This window comes from Poecilia reticulata, chromosome 22 (assembly GCF_904066995.2).
Source record: "Poecilia reticulata chromosome 22, P_reticulata-male-v2, whole genome shotgun sequence".
In the NCBI taxonomy this organism is placed as follows: domain Eukaryota; kingdom Metazoa; phylum Chordata; class Actinopteri; order Cyprinodontiformes; family Poeciliidae; genus Poecilia; species Poecilia reticulata.
In genome coordinates this window covers 20333016-20356623 of record NC_088851.1, presented here as the reverse complement: position 1 = coordinate 20356623, position 23608 = coordinate 20333016, and the positions used below count along the sequence as shown (strand labels likewise).

Genomic DNA, 23608 nt, shown 5'->3' with positions numbered 1-23608 from the left:
CCTCTTCTAGTCTGAACTGTGTCAAAGTTCAAATGGAAGGATTAAGGTTTACTAACCTGAGTATTTAATTAATGAAACTGCTGTGTGGGTTATTTGTGCAACTAACACACAATGTGGGATCCAAACCATTCAGCTCCTACTGTTCCTCCCTCATAAAAAACACAACGCGCTCCAGCAGCAGAACAGACTGCAGAAGCGAGTTATGTTGTGTGATGTCAGCTCTTATTAAGCAGTGGGGAAAGTCACTGGCCTCCATGCTCCAGTTCTGAGACTCAGGCAGTTGGGACTCCCAGCTTCACCTGCTCCTCAGAGGCTCCCGTTCCTGCATCAGCCTCAACTCTGCAACCGCTGCACCAGTCATTCCTTACTATGAGTCAGTCAGGAATGGTGGAATAATGCAATAGGAGATTCATGATGGTGTTCTAAATGTAATTGTTTCGATGTGAATAAAAATAACTTGGGACGATTTCTTGTTTTTAAAGCATCACTGAGCTTAGTCTACATTTAATGTCAGATGAACTCATTTTACATAAGAGTTGTCAAAAAGCATTCAAAGACACACACAATGCAGTTTTCCCCTGTGAGAGCCAAGATCTCTCATTATAAACATTTGCATGAAGTTGGAAATCTAGCATGGACTGGACCAGATTAAGACATCTGATACATAAAACACTCAACGGTAGGACTTCCAGAAGAAGCCTAAACGGGATGAATCATCTGTCTTTTTCTTTTTTTTTTTTTTTGCTGCTCAGAGTTGATGTCTGAGCCTCGGGGAACACGTGTTTCACTGCTGTCTCTTGCTTTCAGGGTTAACATCTTAACATCGGGAAGGCACTCCACTCATGTTCTCACTTTCCAGCCGGGTCCATTAAAATGCTGGTGGAGTCCTGTGCGCTTCCTCCTTTTATGTAATTCTAACCCTTCAAATTGCATTTTGTTAGGGCTTTGAATCCACGAGGTGCTCGAGCATTTGAATTAGCTGCTGACTGGAACAAATGAGGAAGCCAGGGAAGTGATGTCATGAAAGGAAGAGGCTAGAGTCATAAAATCTGATTTAACAACAGGTTAAGATTTTTAGACTTCTTTAAGGCATGTTTACGTAACAGGCAAATCTAATGTTTCACATCCGACCATATATTATCTTCTACTTGTGTGCAATGGAGGTAAGAGGAAAAGTCAGACATCCTTTCCATAAGAGACACCCTTCAAGGTATCCTAGGTATTTTGAGGGTATAAAAGCTATCCCAAACCAAGTCAGGCCTATGTGATTTAACAAAATGTACATTTAACAAAATGTTAAATCACAAACAAATTAACTAGCCACACTGCAATACTGTCTGGCTTTTTTGTGTTTGCATCTCCACTGTCTGTATTTTAGCTCTAGCTGATTTCCGCCATGTGCCAGAGTGCACCAGGATGCAGTTTTGACCCCCAAACGTGCAGCATCCCTGAGCAAAAAAACTTCAGACACAGTGGTAGGTCTGCAGCGAAACAGTCCCGGCGCCAAAGAGGCACAAAAAGATGCAGGGCACCTGACACCTCACCCAGCAACATAACCACATCCCCCAAAGCCAAGTCTGGAGCCCAGTCTCTCCAGTAGCACCTGCACATGCGTCTGGTAGCACGACTTTGCTCCTTGGTTGATTTAAAAGTCAACAATCTTACTTTACCGGACGCCCGCAACCCGACTCCGGATAAGCGGAAGAAGATGTATGGCTGGATGGATGAATCTTTCTTTAGAACATCAGTGGTCCATGTTAGATAAGGTCAAGTAATTAGATTTCCTGTGATAGTACAGGCATTCAGACCATCTAAAATGTTTCAACAAACAACTAATCAAAATGTCTCAGCTGAGAGCTGGTAGCATTTAGAGGAAAAATCACCAGGTTTCGGTTGATCTAATCTGAGAGAAGAGCAGCCGTTAAGATTCTTCTCACAGCTATTCAGCGTTTTCAGCATCCGTTGCACTTTGCCAAGATGCTTATGTGTGCATTTCTCAGGAAGCTCGAGGGAAACTAACTTTCTGAAGAAGAAAAAAAATGCATGTGTGTGTTTGAGGGCCATCTGTACCTTCAGAGGTCACCGTTCAACACCAAGATGAGCGTGGCTACAGCAAAAAATAAGGCAACCACAGCAACTGCTTTGGCCTGATAAATACTTTAACTAGAACACAGAGACTGTAGGGAGATTGCAGGCTGTAGAACAAACAGATTTGCAGATTTAAACTACATAGCCGCAAAGATAAAACAAAATTTTAATCAGAAGCAAGTCATATAGTATGATGAGTCAGCTGAATGTCCTTATTTTTCTCAGCAGCAGAAGATTCAATCAAAATAAAATCTTCAGCCAGTTTTATGAAAGCAGGTGATAAAAACATGTCAAATACACATAGTGAAAAGGTAAAAAAAAAAAAAGAAAAAGTGAACAAACATAGAAAACCGGAATGTAACAAATGACAATACAAAGGGAGAATGAGGTAAGCTACTCTACTGAACTAGTGTGTAGTTTTTAAAGCTTTCTACTTTGTCGTCATTTTGAAATAAACTTTAATTGCAAGTTCAAATAAAAAATAAAAGAACATTGTATTATTCATAAAGCGACATCAAAAGGTTTGAAGTGTGAAATTCTGGACAAGTAGACAGATGAGGATAATTGCTCTTGATCAGTCATTCTCTATGCTTTTCAAAGGTCTATCATAGTTTTTTGTGACCTTTGGATGGATTTGTTTGTACTCAGTTTTACTCCAGTTAATAAATAAAATCCTTTGCAAAGGATTTTATTTAGCTACCCAACTCTGAGCTCCAAGTAATTTAGAAAGGACTGAAAGTCAAGGCCTGAACCAATATTTTGTGGAAGAACTAAATTGGTTTTCCTATCATTTTTTAGAAATAGAGATGGCCATGAGGTGAAAAAATGTGATGGTAACATTCTTTAGAAATTATTTTTACCACCACCAAGAACCAGACTTCTACAGAGGTTGCATTGCTGCTTTAAGTCTGGTTAGATCCATCCAAACTGATGTGGTGTCAATCTAAAATGAAACTTTTAAAAGGTTTTATTTCAGTTTCATTTTTGTCACCGTGTTTTTACTAACTTTGCTTTTGATTCAGATTTTAATTTGCCTGCACCAGAACACTTCCTGCAGTGAGAACATTCTGCACTTTTAAATTAATGTGTGTCAAATGCCATCTGACTCCTGCAGAGGTAGTCTTCAATACTGTCAAACTCCGCAAATATGAGCTTGTAAATCCTGACCAGTCTCAGCACTGGGATCCAGTGTACACCAGCAGAATGTTACATCCAAACATCCGGCTTAATAGAAGTAATAAAACAAGAATTAGTCATTCAGCCAGCCACTGGAACTGTTAGTTGCAATAATAAACTAGAGATGACATTACGTCTCATGAGGCAGCAGCGGGAAAGTGCTGCCTCATAAAGCTGAGAACACAGAATATGAAGCAGAGCGACCTGCTTGTGTTATGCGAGGGTGGGTTTACAGTCTCTTTGGGGATGGAACTATTATTAGAAGCAGCTGTTCCCCTCAGCACCCACTTGTCCATCATCAAGGTGGCACCTTGGTGTTTCGGAGGCTGAGTGATAGCCTAAACGTGAACCGAATACTGAGTACTTACAGCCTAGAAGCAGGGAGAGGAGATGCTTCCTCACTGCGGTGAGGAAGCATCACTGACCTGATGCTCGTGGGCACCAAACCTAGATGACCAAATGTTGAAGCTTTGCTTCCTTTTACACATTTACCTAACCTGTGAAAGTATGTCTCTGTAACACTATTACACTTGTTCCATATATTTCATCCTGTGGGTCTGACTTACCCTTATATTTTCATCTTAATGCGGCAAAAGGTCTTGTGCTGCAATAACCTCACTGCAGTGTGCTGCGGTTTGACCTAATTCCTCCTTATCTATAACCATCTTTGGCAGAAACTGAGCAAACATCAGAAAAGGGATTACAAAGTGAGGTAGGAGGAAAGGCAACATCACTTTCTAATCAGAAAAATACTGAAGCCACAGCAGAACCAGGGCACATGATATAAAACACATCCCGATCAAAAGTCAGGCAAATACAACTATGAACTCCTGACATATCAAAGTAATAACTAGGGGTTGGCAGCTCTGGAACATACACTGCCTGGCAAAAAGCTGAATGCAAAAAGCTGAATGCAAAAAGCTGGAAAATCTCTTTTTCTACATGTTACTGGAAGCCAAAAAACAACAGAAAGCATGGGTAGTTTGGTGTTTTGGTTCAACAGTTCGCAATTCCTCACTGCCTCTGACAACGACTCCGTAAATTATCCATCCTATTCTATAGATGATAAAACCGACTTCTGGAAGTCGGTTTGTAGGTGCCAGCCTGTCAGTAGGTTTATCACACCATTGTGTCCATTTATATTTCCTACATAAACACACCCACAACATTCAGGCCAGTCACACAATTGTTTTGCATGCAGAGGGGGACAAAATGCTCATTGGAAAGGTTGTGAAAAGAAGGAGTGGATGACATGAAGCTCAGAACAAAATGACAATTTTCATCACACAACTGCGATAATGAGAACCGATTTTGACATGTCAGTTCAACCATGCGGGGCTCTTGAAACAACACAAGAAATAAAGCTTGGATTGACGTGACCGGCTGATTTGGTTTTACCATAAATGATAACATAGTAAACAGAGCACACGTTGCCTTCCTGAATCCTGTGGTCCGACCAAATATCAAAAAAATGCTCTAATACAGCAAAAACCAGTGATGTGAAGATCAATAAGAATACAGATGCTAATCATCTGCTGTCTTCCACCCATCAGGGCTTTCACTGTTGCCAAACCAACCAGCATCCTTTTCCTTGTTTCCATGCCAACCCCAGCTCTCTCCCATACAGGTAGACAGAGACAAATCACTACAAATCAAGATTCTGGAAGAAACAATCACAAGGACAAATCAAGTTAGTCCAAATATTATTTGAGAGATTGGTTGTTTATACTGTTACCAGTGTCTTAAGTGATTTAAATGTGTAGCAGTCAAATGAAGGGAAAACTGTTTAGTTTACGGTTATTACCAGAATCCTTGAAGTTTAACAAATTAGTGCTGAGACTTCTGTAAGACTAATTTAGCACAGAATCTTTCCTGTGTGCCAAACAGATTTCCTGTGACTTTCTGAAGGGCCCAATCACATTGGCACCCATGACTGCTGCCACCCATTTCCCTGTTCTACTCCACTACTCACTGGTGGAATCAATCAATACACATTTGTGTCAATCAGATGTCCCTTAGGGTGACTACGTTTCTTAGTTAGCGGATGAAGTGAGTTTGTAGTTTGCTGCTCATGCAAAGCAAAGTGTAAAACATTAATCATGTAGACAGTTTGTTGAAAGCAAAGTTTAACAATTTGGCTCTGGGACAGAAGCTGGAGAAAAGCCCTGCTGATATCACTCCCACAGCAAATGAAGAGCAAAAAGTTTAAAACGTCTGTCTTTAAACCAAGTTTCAACATCTACCAACTGGATAGCAACCCAAAATGACTGCTATCCAGTCAAAGTTTCAGTAGTCCCAACTATGCCTGCTATCAGTGGTGAGGTCACACGAATGTGGTCTCTTGAAGATCATTCAGCCCACAGTCCATTGCTACTTACCAGCATGATTTCACATTGGACGGTCTCCTGAATGAGATGCCAATATGTCTATTCCAGAAAAGGAACTTTCTTTGTCATTTTGAATTACTCAATTACATTTTCGCTGATGTTTCACAAAGAAATTAAAATGCCTACAGACCCTTATTACTTGAGAATTTGGCGATTTGAGGAAGGATCAGAGATGTTATTGCATTACATTTACAACTGAAAGTGTCCATAATTGAAGAAAAATGAACCAGGATCTGAAACTAGGACTTTCAGAGTTTCCTACTTTCCTAAAAGTTAGAGCAGCATGTAAACCTAAGCATTTTGTTGCTTGTGAGTTCCGGTGTCCGTGTTGACCAGTTAATCCTCGTCTCACATGGACCGCTGTTTGAATTACAAATTAAGCACTGTGGAAGACCATGCATTGACAACGTGAAATTCTATAGTTCGTATGGGTGACAAATGCCTGCTGAAGTTGTTAAAACAAGGAGAAAAGTGGCTCTCAGTCTGCATGTTCTGGTTTGACTTCTCTGGTTTCCACTTTCCAGTCTGAGCAGACAGACAGAGACATTAAACAGGAGGTTAATGGGGCTTCATTTGATCAGGTGGTCAAGCACGGCATTTTTATTCCGAGCAAGCAGAGCTGCAGTGACATGTGAGGCTGCGATTATCACACTGGTAGCTTTGACTTGAACCGTTTCTCTTCTGTGTGTAAATCTGAGACTGTCAAGTTCTTTATAGAAAAGGTTTTCTTTTAAAACGTTTCTTTTTGGTAAGAATATATTCAAGTTACTAAATATCTGTCAAAATTAAGTCCTAATTAGACATTATAAAAAACAGTTTGACTATCTACAGTAGTGGCTTTATTCCATTTCCGCTGCCTCCAATTAAGTGTTTGCGGTAAAATGAAGATGTTTTAATAAAGTTGATCAAAACGTAATTTTTCCTTACCCTTTGATAAACAAAAGGTAAATGTGGATGTTCACACATTTCTAAACTTAAAAAAACAAAAGGACATGAGTTTCTATTCAGAGCCTTAGAACTACTCATGCCTGGTTGCCCCCCCAGCCCCTAACCTCCTGTGTCTGAGCAAATCCTGACACCTTGATATCTTCCTCTGACACCTTGATATCTTCTCCATGCAGAGATGAAGAGGGGTCCGCACCGCTTCTCATAAATCCTAATCCCACAGCGGCGCTCGACCCATCACTCCTCTGTCCTGATCGATAGCACCAACTGGGTGGGTGAACGCAAAACCCACGACTCGCTCTGAAAACACAGCACACTTTCAAAATGTCGAGAGGAAATGTGTAGAAGGCATTCAAGTTTATTTCATACATTCTACTTTTAAGCTGTAAAAGTGGGAATTTGATCCTGAGTTAATGTAATTTTGATTAGCAGCTAACAAGTTTTCTATTGGCCATGTGCTGATTGGATCGATTTTTTTTTTTTTTTTTCAGATGCAAGCCTCCTAAAGCATCTTGGATGAGGTTTTCTGCCAGAGGATATTTCATCATTTCACACAGCAGCCAAAACAACAAGAACACACTAAATCCCCCTGGATGATATTTATTTTCCTGAGCACTAGCAAAAAATAAAAATCTTCATATGGTGTGGATTAAATGATAAACGGGTCGCAAAACTGTCCAAAATATTTTAATGACAAAAACAGTGATATGTATTGAAATACATATCACACACATCTCTGAAACACACACACACACATCTCTGAAAATAAAAATATTAATGAATTAAATATGTGAAACTGGTGACAACAAGACATCTGAGACCTGAGATTAGACAGAGAGTTGCAATGTATTCCCAGACTCTTTAGCTTTTCACACTGAAATGTTTGTATGCACATGCCTTTGCAAGCCTAAAACACATTTTGCATGCTCATGTCTTTTTCTTAAGTCCTGTACCCCCCACAGGGTGCCACATTTCATCACTCTTAGGCAAACATCACGCTGCATCACTGTTATTTTACCTCCCCAGCTGCCCTCTCTTCTGACAGCACACCATGTCTGATGACTTAGACCAGCAGAGACCTGACAATGATCTGAAAACCCGCCTGTAATCTGTTCACTAACTGCCAAGTCCACTTGTGCCTCACGACTGGTACAGGCCCTGTCCACCGGGGTCGCGTCAGTGTCAGGGATGAGAGCGCTTGATTTGTCTCAAAATGACATGAGACGTGTCCTCAGGGATCGCTGAGTGAGCTGTTTTGTCCTTTGTCCATATGTTAAAGGATTTATCTGTAAAGTTATTAGTGAAAATAAGGAAGAGCGAAAACAAAACAAAAAAAGACTACTTGTCCACATATTTTTTTATTTTTTTGTATTGTACTCATTTTCCTAAATGAGGAATGAACTGAAACAAATTCTCTCAAACTCTCCTTGAACATATCTTACCTGCTGAGTTTTGTTTGGTGGAACTGGGATCTGAATTAACTGCAGACGTAGCCTCAAATCCAGACATATTAGGTCTAAAAGTGAAGTGAGCTTATTAGAGGATTATTAGACCTCTAATTTTAGACATGCATAACCTGAGACGGCCAAAAAAAGTTAAATCACGGCGAGACCAGGGACTGAACCTTCCACCTCTTTCCCTGCTGACCTTCGGCTGAACAAGTGATGAGGTGTAACCACCAAATAAGTGCATGAGAAGCCAAGCATAAATTAAAGGGTGCTAAAGCAAAAAAAAAAAACTTTTAAGTGCTATTTGGCAAGTCATATTTCTTCACATTCATTTTTTCCATCACAGAGGATATATCACCATATTTAAGAGCCAGAAAACGAACAAATCGTGGAAGAAATAAATAAATTGATCTTGGGAAAATTATCTTAAAACCTGTTTAAAATAAAACAAAAAAACATTTTGAATCACCTGTTAAAACAGCGAAGCACTACCTTATATGGCTCTGAGCTCTGGAAACAGACCGTTTGGCAGGGTCTTATAGTATTGACAGAACAGATTGTTTTCATAAAGAAAATTATGCTACTTTAATGAGGATATGTCAGATGGTGACAGAAAAAGGATGGCATGAGCAATTTAGGTGTGAAGATCCCATTTGGAGTAAACAAACAGTTTAGCTGCGTACAAGTAAACACAGGTAGGAAGAGCTCATTTCTTCTCACCCATCAAAAACTGTTGGAAATTTTTTTTTCTCCTGAATTATGAGACAAATTAAATTTAACAACTTAAAAGAGATCCAGACCTAACCAGTCAGTCTTGGCCTAGTCTCTAGGCCATCATGTGCTAGTTTCTTTGCTTTTTTCTTTTTAGTGTGTTTCTGATCTCTATTGAACATTACTGAGTCAAACTGAACAGACAACTGAAGAGAAAAGGTAAAAAGTAAAAATGCTGACCTACGTCCTTTAATTATGCTCCACTAGAATTGGAACCCCCCCACCCCAAAAAGAAAGCACACACATGCAGCTCAATACAGACTGCTATAATATTTTGTAGCAATGCGTAATACAATATTTACAAACTGGATTTCTTCCCAGTACGAACCACTTTAACAGATTTGTGTTACAGAACAGAATCGGATTTAAACCCAACTCTTCCTATCTGAACATCTTCTGACAAACACTTCAGTTTCACTCACGGTTTGTTCCAACTCGCACGGCAGCAGTGGTGTTAGACGTGCAGAAACTACTGTGATATCACAGCCTTAGTAGGTGCAAATGTGAATTTAAACAGCGTTAGAAGCCCACACAATTGCAGCAGGATGAATTAATGAATCCTGGTTTCGTGGCTGGGCCGGGCAGTAGCTGCTAGAACTCGTCACTGAGACTCTTTAAGCCTCCGTGAGCTGAAACTGACTGTAGCTCATTTCCAACATGTATTCGTGCACCAGAGTCAAAGTGATGATTAGTAAATCAAGACTGGCAAAGAATTGTGAATCACTGTTTCACCTTGCATGAATTGAAGAAAAATATTAACAGATCTAGCATGAGGTAAAATACAAAAACTACAAAGTCTTTTGTTACAAAAACCTGAAGTAATAAACCTGCTGAAATTCTTTTAAATGTACCAAGGACATAGAAGGTTAGATAAAACTACCATTTATTTTCTGTTAAAAATAAAACTGATGCACCCCATCTGTTCACAAGTTTAGCAATCTTTTAAATGAAGGAAACATGTCGCTGCCTTCATTTAGGTATAAAAAGGAGTTTTCTTTTAGGGTTTAGGACCCAGCTGCACTCTGGAATCAATAAAGTAATTTTGAAATGAAATCAGTATCTTTCCTTGCACCTTTCTACAAAAACAGACAGAGGGATGGCTCAAACTGAGAACTCACTGGAGAGACTGTGCATGTCTTCCAGCCTGGGAACACTTTATGGTGCACCAAAAGTAACAGGAATATCACTAGAAAGTAATATATCAAGATCTCTGAACGGGATTATTCTGATTCATGGATGTGAAGTAAAAATGGGCTACTTGGAGCTGAACTCCTAAAGTAGCCTTTGCTGTTGTTAAAACTACAGTATATTCAGAAGAAAAGCAATTCTCTTAGGTTTATCAGTTATCCTTTTCCATGTGTTTATCTAAAGTCCATTTGTAACTTTTCTTGAGGTGTGATACTGTTTCCAGTCCTCAAGGAATATATACAAATATCTCCTTTCCTGTGGTCATTTTAATTAATAGGTGAAAATGAAGAAACTTGGCTCTCTGTGATAATATTACGACTGCTTGTACAATCACCAAATATTTAATTACAAAAATTCATTAGCCACATTTTTGTTTTTGTTTTACCAGCAACACTCAGGCCTAATTAATCAATCCAATTTTATTTTCAGCAACATGACAGTTCAAAGTGCTTTTCATCATAAAAACCAACCTACTGCCCAACCTGTAAGAATCTGTTGGACAACAAGGAAAAGCCAAAAGATCTCAAAAGACAACACACCATGACCTCATCTTCATAAACTAATTGGGATTATTCAGACTGGAAAGAGTTATAAAGAAATGTCCAAGCATTTGAGACTCCAGCAGACTATGGTGAGAGTCGTTATCCACAAATGGACAAAACAAGGAACAGTGGTGAATCTTCCATGGAAAGGCTGGACTTCCAATGTTTCTTCAAGAGCCCATCAACTCATCCATGAGGTCATAGAAGAACTAAAGCACAACAGAGCTCCCGAATCCCAAGCAGTGTCAGGATTTCAAAAAAAAAAAAAGAAAATAAAAGAAAGAAAGATACAGGGTAAAAACTGCATCCTTGGGTGAGAGTTCAACATCTCAAAAACTTGCAAGTGTTTCAGGATAATATTATGGTCAGGAGCTGCTTGGTGTCTTCACATTGAAACAGTTTTCAGTAAGATATGGAACCGTGATTTATGCTCTCTAGATAAAAAATCCTACAGGAGATTGTCCAACTATCATTACAGGACCTCAGGCTCAACCACATTTGGGTAATGCCTAAGGACAATGGTCTGAAATATACCAGCAAGTTCACCTCTGAAAGGCTCAGGAAAAGAAAAGCACAATGAGTAAAATAATTGTGTGGCGTGGCAGAGTCAAAATTTAGTCTCCAATCTTCTGCAAAGATGAGTGGCTCAAAATTAATCTACAGAAATGCAAAAAACACAGAGCCAGTTATCTCAAACACATGATGGAAGTCATTCCCATGAATGGTGGCACAATTACTTTTTCAAATAGGGCCCGGCTGGTTTAAACTGTTTTTTTTCCCTTAATTAATTAAAGCATCAAAAAACCTTTCTGTATTGAGGCTTACTCAAATTTGAAACTGATATTTTTTTGGTGATCTTAAAATTTAAATGTAACAACCATATAGAGAAGAAGTGTGTAAATACATTTTCACAGCACTCTAGTTCCTTCAGAGCAGTGTTGTAGTACTCGAAATCGGTCTTGGTCGGACTCGACCGCATTTGGTCTTGGTCTTGTCTCAAGACCAGTCAAAACCGCAACTGTGAAAATATCACTAAACGTATAGTCAGTGGCGGAGAAAGTACTCAAAAAATTTACTTAAGTAAAAGTACAAATACACAGACAAAAATGTACTCAAGTAAAAGTAAAACTACCACATTAACATTTGTACTTAAGTAAAAGTAAAAAAGTACTGGCTTTTAAAAATACCTAAGTATTAAAAGTAAAAGTACTTGCTGAATTGCTAATGCAATATCATTAAGTGAACCGATCGTATTTAATTTTAATACATTAGAAATGTGCCATTTTAATGAGCAATGCCACAGATAAAGCATGTTTTTATTTTGTTTACTCTAACATAGTTTAGACTTATATATGTGATTCTATGCATCATAATTTCAGGGATGGAAGCATCTTGTCTCCTGTCCTAACATAACACGAACTTCACTTTTCTTTGCCACTAGTGGCATTTATTTTTAAAGAAATCCAACAGAAAAGGGATGAAAAGAAGGTGGGTGGGGGAGGACATGCAACCAAGGAGCCAGTAGCAGTGTTGTAGTCAAGACCACCTACCCAAGACCAAGTCAAGACCAGCACCCCGCGCTATGTGACACAAAAAAATTAAGTTTTACCTATCAAAATTGCTTCTCAAATTGATCTGAAAGATCCACATTCCCATAAAACACCTAGACATTAAATACTTAGAGCTTAAATAAATTTAATCAGTAAAGATCCGTCCAGAAGAATCGGATCGTTCCTGAATGTCATATCAATGCAGACTTTGGTCACAGCGTTGTCCCACATATGCGACACCTCAGTCAACACCTTCACACAATAATTCAGGGCATGAGTGACAACTTTTTTTTCATCACAGATGCAACATATGCGTCTCTGTACAGCTAGCTTTGCTAGCATCACGTCCACGGAGCTTACCTTTCTTTAAGCTTTCCTTCCAAGTGATGCTAAAAGTTGGACGAAGTCCCCACCGTGAAAGCGAAGCGCTGCTGATTTTACATGTCGCCATATCAATTTATGCAGCGCTATTATATTACTGACGATTAGACAGACATCGCCTCCTGCTCAGAGGAAACAACTGCGCATGTCTTCGAGCTCCACGCGCGAGTAAAGGGGGAGGCGATGGGTGACAACAGACAGGTAAGTCACGTTATTGCTTGAATTTTACGGCTCCACAAAAAAGCGCAATGCGACTTGGATGTAACCAGTAACGCGACAGTTTTGTAGAAATGTAGTGAAGTAGAAAGTACAGATACTTACTGTAAAATGTAGAAAGTACCCATTATTAAATCTACTTAAGTAAAGTACAGATACACAAAACATGTACTTAAGTACAGTAATGAAGTACTTGTACTTCGTTACTTCCCACCACTGCGTATAGCATACTATCCAGTTTATTTGGTAACATCTTTGTTTTCAGTGAATGCAAAACGCAACGATTAAAATCCAAGCAATAAGGTGTTTCTGTTACTCCCCCTCCGCTTCCCCACCTTTCACTCGCACGCGGCGCTCCGAGACATGCGCAGTGGTTTCCAATGAGCGGCAGAAGATCTGTCTAATCGTCAGAAATAGAATTACGCTGCATAAATCATAAGAAATCCGATGGCCACAGCTAACTCAGCAGCGCTTCGTTTTCACAGACACTGAGGACTACGTCTAACTTTTTTCGTCACTTAGAAAAGAAGCTCAAAGAAAGGTAAGCGCCGTTGACTTGTTGCTAGCAAAGCTAGCTGAATAGAGACACATAAGCATTGTGATGGGAAAAAAAAGTTGTCACTCACTGCACTTAATTATTGTGCGGAGGTGTTGACTGACTTATGCATATATGGAACAACGCTGTGTCCAAAAGTCTGCAATATAGTGATGTGACATTAAGGAACAGTCCGATTCTTCTGATTGGCTCTTTACTTAGAAAATAGGAGTGGAGTGTCACTGAGAGCCGTTCTTTGTTCTTGTAATGCTTTGCGTACACTGCAGTAGCTATCATTATTTTATTTAATCATGTACATTGATATTTTTTAAATTAACAAATAAATAAAACACAAGAACGAAAGAGTCCGCAGAGCATGCACATTGCTCTATGATTGTTTTCGTTCAAAGTGGCATGTGTAATGTCTGCCATGGTGTCAGACTACCTGGCTTCATGTAGACAGAGAGAGGGTGAAAACAGTTACGGTGAGCACCTTGTGCTTAGTTACTTCTTTGTTGCTTCTTGGTTAGTGTACATAGTTGAGCATTATTTACTGTCAGGACATTGAATCAATTGCTATGTTTAATGGTGGAGACAGTGATGGTTTCTGACAGCAACATAGGCAAACACCCAGGGTGTTATCTTTTTAGGGATGGCAGGAGACCACCACAGATTGTAGCACAAAGATGGAAGCACTTCATTTTAATATTGGTAAAATTTATTAAGTATTTAATATCTAGGTGTTTTTATTGGAATATGGATCTTTCAGATCAATTTGAGAAGCAATTTTGATCATATTTCACATTTTATCGTGTCATTTAGCGCAGGCCGCTGGTCTTGGTCTTGATTCGGTCTCGACTTCCCTCGGTCTTGGTCTCGGACCCTAAAAGTCTTGGTCTTGTCTGGGTCTTGATACGCTCTGGTCTTGGTCTTGTCTTGGTCTCGGGTTAGGTGGTCTTGACCACAACACTGCTTCAGAGAGTTCCTGATCCTCCTCTTAACGGGTTATTCCCAGGAAAAAAACAAGAAAAATCTAAAGAGATGCATCCAAGAAAACCCTGAAATCAGATTAGATAAAACTAGAAAATTCCTGCAGAAATTTTAAAGGGGCATGCCAAAGTGTGCCCGTCGGCTTTGACGCAGCGCTATGATGTTAAAAATTAGCATTAATGCTAAAGAAAGCTGCAACGTAGTCAATAACCTGTGGAGAGGCAGAAGCATGTTTAATAAACTGTAGTTGTACCATTCATTATGTTAGAATTGATGCATAAGCTAAAATTAGCCAATATGCTAATGTTAGCTTAAATGCTGGCAGTAGCATGTGGAGCAACACGACCATGTTGTTTTAATTTTACTACTCTATTCAGTATACTAAACATGTCTAATTAATGAGAAAATTAGGTAAAAGCTAACTTTAGGTAAAAGTGCTAGTGCACTAGTCATAGACAGTGAAATGCTAACTTTTGTACAAATGCTAATGACCTGCCTTGCTGAGCATCACCGCTCTTTTCCTACGAATCCTCTTCTGCTCTCTCTGTCAGGTTTGTGATCTGTAGCATCGCAGGCGCTGCGTCTGTGCCGCTGGTTCCTTAAAGGAGCAGCGACGTTATTTTCTGTCCATAGACTTTTAATCAACTATTTATTCTTATTTATGTCAGATTTTAACATGGGGGGACATATGTGTAATGGTTATAGTCTTGAATCAGTAGTATAATGCTGAAAACACAAGCAGTTGTAAATACCAGTAAACCCTACAGTGCAGTCCTGGGGAGCTGCAGTTCCAGACACTGTGTTCTTCTGTTGCTATGGTAATTAATCCCCTGCAGCTGTGAGAGCCAAAGAGCGGGAAAATCCTCTTCAGACACAGTTTCTATACTTGGGAGACACCAGGCGTCAGTCTGAAGGACCCTGACAAAAAGCATAAGCCCTAGCAAATTTTTGTAAACATTGTACATGAGCATGCATGTGTATCTATGTTATGACCAACTTTCAGACCAATAGGGCGATATTTATGCCTGTGAGGGGGATTTAAAAAGGGTTTTTGAGTCAGCCATAAACAGTCCTGTGTGTGTGTTTCATAGAGAAAGATTACTGATTCTGTGAGACACAAAATCTCAAATTTTTTCGTTTTTATTAATTTATGTAATCATTTTAACTCCGATCCCCAATAAAAATAATAGCAATAATGCCGGCCTCGAGCCGCACGATTTGATACCACTTTTGTGGGTGGGCACGCAGCGGTACGAGCCGCATTAACGGTGATGGAAGAATAATAAATAATAAAGAGGCGTTCTATTGGGTGTAGAACAATAGGTGCCTGCCATGCAATGCATGGAGGCAGTACTGACTTGCTTCGCAAGTCAGTACTGCTCTCCTTATGCATTGCTATGGCATGCCCCTAATTAGATTACAATGCCACTTTTCCAGACTCATTAAAACATATTTAGGAGAACTTCCAGCTGGGATACAGGAGGCAGAATCATGGAAGACTAACAGCCGACATAAGTTATCTCCATGAGGTTCCTTTGACTGTTCGTCTCTATTGTCACCAGCCTGGCAGGGCGCCGGATCACAAACCCAGGGGATAAATAGAAAATGACAGACAAAGGATAGAGAAAGTTTAGCATAAGGAACCCCCATCCCACATCTTCTTGTACAAACCATGCTCCCCTTTCCTCTCCAGGACTTTTTAGGTTGGAAAATAGTCTAGTTTTTTGGAGAAAAAAAAACAATAAAAAGCTATAAAAATCAAGGTTAGAGCTCTTCGTTCCAAAGTTAGGCTGTAAAAACCACTCACAGTCTCACGTCTGCATCAGTTGTGGAAGTGAATCACACAACAGTTTTGGAGTTGCAAGTCAGAAAATCAGCATAAGGTGTTGATGGAGTTGGCAACGATTAGCAGCATAAACAAGTAATAGCACATTACTCTGCTTTTTATGCATTCAAACAAGATGTTCACTAACTAAGGTTAGACAGCACTGTGAGCGTGATGATATAATGAGACTCGAACTGGCAGCAGAGCAAATAAACCGTTTATTACTGAGTTTTACACATTAAACCCTGAAGCAGCGATTTGGGGTTTTGAGATCTCTTTTTCCAAGTCAACATCTCCACTCAGGAGGGAAATTCAGTCAACAGTTCCTGCCTTTAATTTGGAATTCTGAATTCAAAGCTGAAAATAGAAAATATTGGGAGCTATCAGAGTACTACCAGAGGGCCGGGTTTGAGAACATTAACAATGTTCCTATTGTCCACATGTGTTAATTATTGGGGTACTAGTTATTTCTGGAGCATCTACTGCTCTTTGTACTCAGAACGTAGAAAGTACTCCTGAACTATGAGTTTTAGTCAACAGTTTTTTTTTTTACATCTTAAATACTCAAATGAATGAAGGTTTGCTGATGTTGAAAGGTAAGGTAATTTTATTTATATAGCACATTTTCAGCAACGAGGCAATTCAAAGTGCTTGAAAGGGATTTGCTGCTTTCTACTGACACTTGCTCAGTATGAGGAATTGCTGTAACGTTGATTAAAGAGATTTTATCAATTGACAATACTTACTTGGTACTGCATTACTATTATGATCGTATGGGTGGCATGCAATGTGGTGTTACAACCATCTTACATGGTTATTTGGCTCACTGGTGTCAACCAGTGGAGGAAGTGAACAAAGCCATTCAGTCCACATTTGCCACGCATTGAAATAACATTAACAGCCATTTGGTTCAGCTTCACGGTGGACAATGGTTGTTTAAACTGCAGCCGATTTTCGGTAAGTTTTGTAGCGTTGAAGTGGCGCCTTACATGTCAGAGGCAAATGTTAGCAGTTGAGTAACATTTAAAACTTCAATAGAGGAAGCAATAATTTCTCAACAGCCAAGGGTTCAGACCCGACGTATGAGGTAAATAACTTTGAACAAGGGGCTGGTTTTCACCAGGACAGATCAGTAGCATTACTTTGGTTGTTACATGAGAGATTCAAAACCACCTTCATTTGGAATTGCTCAAATTGTATTCCATGTTCAGATACTTGACTTGAAATTTAGTGAGACTTCTTGTATCACGCCTAGATGGGTTGAAGATGGGTACATAAATATGTGGAAGGTGAGTGTCAGTAGAACTAAGGTGAGAAGTATATGCAAAAAAGCAAAAGGCATTTGCACACTTATTACAGTGTTACTTCAGGTTCATTTAGATCAACTATGAAGCCTACCACCTTTCATTTTTTTCATCCTTTCAAGTCATTTGGTCAACATCAGTGGTACAATTTTAGAAGAAAGGTTCAATAAACCAGCCCATCAGCTTTGACTTCAAACTTTTGTCCAATTCACCCTCATTTCAACTCTGCGTGTGTGTGCGTGTGTGTGTGCGTGTGTGTGCGTGTGTGTGCGTGTGTGTGTGTGTGTGTGTGTGTGTGTGTGTGTGCGTGTGTTTGGGTTACATCTTCATTCAGTCAAACATGCAGCAGTCAAAGTGTGTTTATGCCAGAGTGCGTGGGGAGGGGAAACGTGTGAATGTGTCAGACTCTCTCAGCCTCTGTGCACCTTGGCAGCGCTGTACTCTGAGGCTCTGTATGAAGTGGTCACATCATATTCTGCAGACAGACTCGCAGCCCCGCTGCCTGCTGTCTGACAGCCGTTATGCAATTACTGCGCTGAGGCTAAAAACGAGCAGAGCACGCACAGAAAAAAAAAGATTCGTATTTTTTTTTTTTTTTACCCCCCACCCCGTCTGTGCGTTTCTGATCACCTTCTCTGTCCCACACGCCGCGCTGAGGCCGCAGATCGTGCGTGGAATCACTAAGCAGCCTCTCAGCTGCCTGCCTTGTTAATTCTCAGCCACCGCCGGTTGTGACACCGCGGGGAAGGACTTGATGCATGCGGATTGGGGTTGACACATTGCGGATCTCATCACGGTGCTGAAGGGAAAAGCAGGAGGAAGACGACGAGGAGGAAAAGGAGGGAGGGGTGTGTGTTTTTTTTTTTTTGGGGGGGGGGGGGGGACGATGGGGGGCAGTGAGGGGAGTTCCTTCAGGAGCAACGCTGCACCAAAGCAAAACACACATTTCCACCCTGCGCCGCTTACAAACTTACCATGTTGACTTCAGACACCATGTCAATGCTGGCGATGTCTATGCTCATTCCCACATCCACCGGAGCTCCTGTGGAGACAGCAGAGCGTTAGGACGCGGCGCAGCAGCCCTGCGGAGCCCCACATGGCAACCGGCTGCAGTTTACCTCCAAAATCAGGCCGCAGACGGATGTCATAGCCCTTCAGCAACTTGTCAACAGTCGCTTTCACGTAGGACATGTTGCTGGGTTCGTTCGCGCTAAAAGATTGGGAGGGGAGCACAGAAAGCATTTCCAGTTCAGATTTACTTAAAATAAGCTCAGGCCTGTGTGGAATCAGAGGTGCTGCTGTCAGATCTCACCTTTGCGCGCCGCAGACCACAGTGATGAGCAGAGACACGCTGCAGACTGTAATCCACATTGCTGGCAACTCTGACGCTGCCAGCGGCTTCCACATCGGATACTCGCAGGGACGCAACTTAGGAGGCAAAATTAGTATTCCAAAGTAAATCAACGCATGCGCGTCCTTTCACCAACATCTGAGCGTCAGGGGGGACATGACTTTGGATGAAGACGAAGCCCCGGCGAAGAAGAAGAGCGCGGCAGCGCAGAGACGAACATGTGAGGAACGATTCACCTGCAGAGGGGAAGGACGGAGAGAGGAGCTGCGCGCCCAGCAGAGAACCTCCATCAGCTGATCTGCGTCAGGTTCCGCTTCAACTTCGGCACTGTAAATAACGGGCACGGAGCGCGACTCCCCGGTCACCTTTGGAGGGAGAGAATGAGAGAGAACGGGAGGAGAGGAGGGGGAGGCGCGGTGCGACGCGAGCACGTCCGGGGAGCTGCGCACAACTCCTGGCGGCGTGACGGGATGCACAGCAACTTAATCAGAAATAGCAAAGGGACTGATGCACCCTGATCTGTGACTGATCGACCATGGGAGCTTACAGGGAATCAGGTTATTAATTACCGATTTTACTCGTAGCTTCCCGAGTCTTCTTGAGCAGGGGCACATCCACAAAGTTTTTAAGGGGTGGTCAGAAGGGTGTGTGGGGAGAGGGGAGGGGGGGGACACAAGAAAACCAACGACTATAGTAGAAGCTTGGGAACTGTATATGTTAAAACTAAGGTTAAATAATATTTCTTTTTATTTCTTTAAACAACCTGATCTATTCATTTCTCAAGAGTAAAGCAAAAAAATATCAGCAGATTGGGTACTTCAGGAAATTCTTAATTCCACTTTCTTATCTCTGGACATTTAGACTGAAACGTGGTCCTAGAAGTGAGAGACAGATGTTCAAAAATGGGCATCTCGAAGGAAAAAAATCCATATAAATGAATAAAGACAAGAATTGGATAAGCCAGTTTCAATTTATAAGTGAGAGAAACAAATCTGTTTAATTGAGATGAATGACTTACTTTAGTTTAGTCACACAGAGACTGGGATTTAATAAAGGAAGGGAATATCAGTAAAAATTAGGAGAAAATGTCTAAAATATTGGCAAAGCTTAGAAGACAGACACATAGCAGGAACATGTGAATTTATGTTTGCTATCTGTTTTTATGTGGGTTGTTTAATTCAATAGATCATCGTGTATACTCATTCAAAACATTCATTTAAAGATATTTGTTTAGTTTAATTAGCTAACCCTTTAAAGTTCTCTGAAGTTAGAAAACTGAAGACCAGTTCTGCGTAGCCTAGTGATGAGTGAGAGCCTGAATGTGGAGAAACCTCAGCAAGACAGAAGGATAAAGGGAGAAAGCAAAAGGTGAACTCACTCATTAACTTTGATGCAGGGAATAAAAAAAGGGAGGAAATGAAATTGACTAAATAAGAGCTCCTACATGCAGAAAAAAAAAACTATTCTACAGACAGAAACTAAACCACAACCACAGAGAGGAGTCAAACTTTATAAAGAGGAAGATCGTCAGTAATACAGACCAGGTGAGTCACAATCTGCAGCACCTTCTAGCAACAGGAAGCAAAACTAACAGCACGAAATGTGAAAAAAGTAACTGAAATTTTAATAATTTAATATATAAAAAAAATAGGAGAATACAGAAATTGCTGCACTGAAGAACCAGTGATTGAAAAAAAAAAGATAAATATTTTTCTTATGTACTGGGGTAACATCAACTGCATGTGAAGTATTGGTAAAGATGCATCCAATACAACACACAACACTGGGTTTATAAAAACAAGGCCAGGTTTCAGCAATATTTTGTGGAAAATTAGGAGTTCAGCTCCCAGCCCTCCTATTCAGGAAGCTAATTTAAGCTCCTTGCATCCATTATCTTATTCCTTAAATAATAATCTGTTAAACCTGGGGATGGGTTGATGAACCAGTGAATCCACATCATCACTTTTCAGCTCATGCAGCTGCCTCCTCTTCACCAGGACAGACTGAAGCATCACCCTCATCTGTTTTTGTGTTGTTTTTTTTCATAATTTTTTGTGAAATATTTCACTGACAATGCCATGACAATTTGAATAAGGAGTCATTTTCAAATTCATGAAATTAGTAATATTGCAAATGCCAGGTTCACAGATGTATAACTACAAGTGGATTGAGCACATCTTTATTCATAAATTGGCACACACTGGAACAGACCAAACGCGACAGAATCGCTCCACATAAATGACGTTTTCTGTAAATTTCTGAATATTCCCTAAACACAGGAATAACACAATTCAAAGCGATATCGCTGCAATAACGGCCAAGCGTTATTGCAGCCAGAGCTCTCTTATATGACTGAGTGAAGCCATGCAGCAGGAGTCTGGTTTGCTGCTGGCTGCAGGGAGGCGTCCAACACTGAGATGAAGCTGCCCTGACAACAGCACTTACCCAGCAGGCAGCACGCCTCCAAGGCTGCAGCAGCAGAAGCATTGTGTGTCTGGTGCTGAGATGAAAGAAAGTTTCACTCACCACCATCATGTTGCAGCAAGGTCAGTGGGTATGTGGAAAATATCTCTGTCACCCGAAACGCACACACAAGCGCTTTGATTGTTGTCAGACTAATGAAAAAAAAATATATATGTTTCTGGCTTTAGATTTAAATTGACGTTAAATTGGATTTTCTAAACATTTTCATTCTAACGCTGTAGTTTAAACATTGTCCAAAAAAAAGCATATTCATAGAAAGTTGAGTGGAAGTAAAAAGGTGTACTAGGAATACTCGTTCCTTTGAAGGAGGAGTATTCCTTCTTCAAAGGAATACTTTGAAGAAGGTATGAATACTTTGAAGGGTATGTGTCAAGAGACACAAACCCTTCAAATGTCAAGAGATTTCTTCTGATATAAAATGTCATTTCTTCTTGATCTCGTGTAACATTCAACTTTTCTGGCACTATGTGAGTCAAATGTTGACACAGAGATCAGGTGTAAAAGACTGAGCTAAGCGTATTTAGCAGCGCAACCCTGGAGGATGAAGGCCACAGTGCATGAGTAAAAAAAATATGTTTTTTATTTAGTAGGTATGATTTTATTTTGATAGCCCCAACTTAAATTAAACTCTTTCAGGAGCCAGAAATGAATTACCACCAGAAGGTGCAAAATGATCCCCAGGCACATAAAAATGCTCCATCAATCTGTTTTAATGATCTTGTTCATCTGATCGTGATCCACATTTCCTGATCGTAGGTGAAGATTGTAAATCTCAAGGTCATCCAACTCCTTGACAGATTGGAGCAGGGCTCTTCTGCAGATGATTTATCTCCTTCCACCATCCTACAACAAGACATCAACCCTTCTCAAGTCCTCAGGATTCGGTGAAGCGCAGACTCGGTGGAGAAATGTAAACATTTTGTTTCTGCACGTGTCACAGCAGCAGTCACTTCAGAGCCTAAAGACTTGATTATTTTATTTTATTTTTTTAGCATGGAGCGTTTTTTTACTCCCTTCTCTTCATCCATGTCATCCCGCTATGTCACCTTGAGGTGCTATCCTGAAGTGTCACCCCGAGTTGTCACCTCGACGTGTCGCCCACATAACCAGATCATTTGCTACTCATCATTTTGCTCTCCACCACTCAGTCCTCCTTCTGCTGCTGAGTTTCCTCCATCTGTCAACTCCTGATCGTCCTCTCTCTGTCCACAAAACCCTGTCAGAGCCTCTTGCCTCTAGTGCTAAAATGTTGAAAAATTAAATAAGGATTTATGATTGCTGTATTTTTGAGTTCATTTACAGTTAAAAGTGCATGGAAGTTGTTTTCTAAAAATAAACGTTAGGTATTCATGATTTTACTCGTAGGTTAAATAGTCTAATAGACAAAATGACTGATATTCAGAACTTACAAGCTTTGGAATATATTTATATGAAATTAAGGTGTTTTTCCTGTTATTTATTCTTGTGATAATGACATCTGAAGCAGTTTTGATTTTAAAAGAAGCACGGCTGCCTGCTTTCTCAGGGAGTCTCCTCGTCCTTGGGAAGCTGCTGTCGCCATTCTCCTGCTGCTCTCCCTTTAATATTTCTTTCCGCGCTCTGTTCATTTCTAATCATTACCAATCAACAGATTTTCTCTGCACCCACACAAGAACCAACATGTGATTGTTGCAGGATAAATCAGAGCACTCCTGATGAGCTGCTGGGTTATTTGCATGTTTGATTTTCACTTTGCCTTTTGAATAAACTCATTATTAGTGTTACCCAGTGGCTTTAAGAGGTCATTAAAACTTTCTAACTCAACTTGTGGTTTCATCACTGTTAATACAATGATGACAACGTCGAATCTGTTTTGCGTTTTTGTTCAGCGATATTTAGACTTGCATAATTGTAGAACCTAAAGATCAGATTATTTTAATTTAAAATGTACCCAACTTTATGCAAATCAAAATGTGTTAGAGCTAAAATCAGTCTGCTAGAAGTCAACGAAGATCGATTTACTAAAATGTTTAACTTTGTCTGGCAATTTTAAAACGTAACTCAAAACGTCTGACTTGAAACGTGCAAGATTTTTACATGATTACATTTTCACGGCTGATAAAGATAAATGCGTGGAATTTGATGTGTTGTTGGTGCCATCTTGTGGTAAAAGTAGCTTACTACAGCTTACCAACAGATTTTGTCAAGTTTTTGTAAAAGATTTTGCAGTGATAGAAATATTATGTTTTCCAGATTCATTCATTTAGTTTGTTTTATTTATCTAAAAGAGGTTTTTTTTTTCGAAACCCACATTCATCTAAAGAATTTTGCCACCAGTTAAGATCTGACGCAACACTGGCATTGTGTGGTTTACACCCGGTGAGGTAAAGACATCTAAACAAGGACAACAAAATCACTTCTTTCTAGGAGAAAAAAACAGATAGAACT

The 23608-nt window shown here is 40.1% G+C and overlaps 1 protein-coding gene across 1 annotated transcript in view; it reads right to left on the bottom strand.

Annotated features, from left to right (window-relative positions):
* Positions 1 to 19151, bottom strand: part of gabrb1 (gamma-aminobutyric acid type A receptor subunit beta1) — a 39801-nt gene extending 20650 nt beyond the window's left edge. Inside the window, exons 1-3 of the mRNA XM_008400159.3 lie at positions 18659 to 19151; positions 18465 to 18556; positions 18321 to 18388 (exon numbers count right to left, since the gene is read on the bottom strand). Of these exons, the coding sequence (XP_008398381.1) occupies positions 18321 to 18388; positions 18465 to 18556; positions 18659 to 18753 (255 nt within the window). The 5' untranslated portion in view covers positions 18754 to 19151. The remainder of the gene's footprint in view (positions 1 to 18320; positions 18389 to 18464; positions 18557 to 18658) is intronic.
* Positions 19152 to 23608: the final 4457 nt, after the last annotated feature.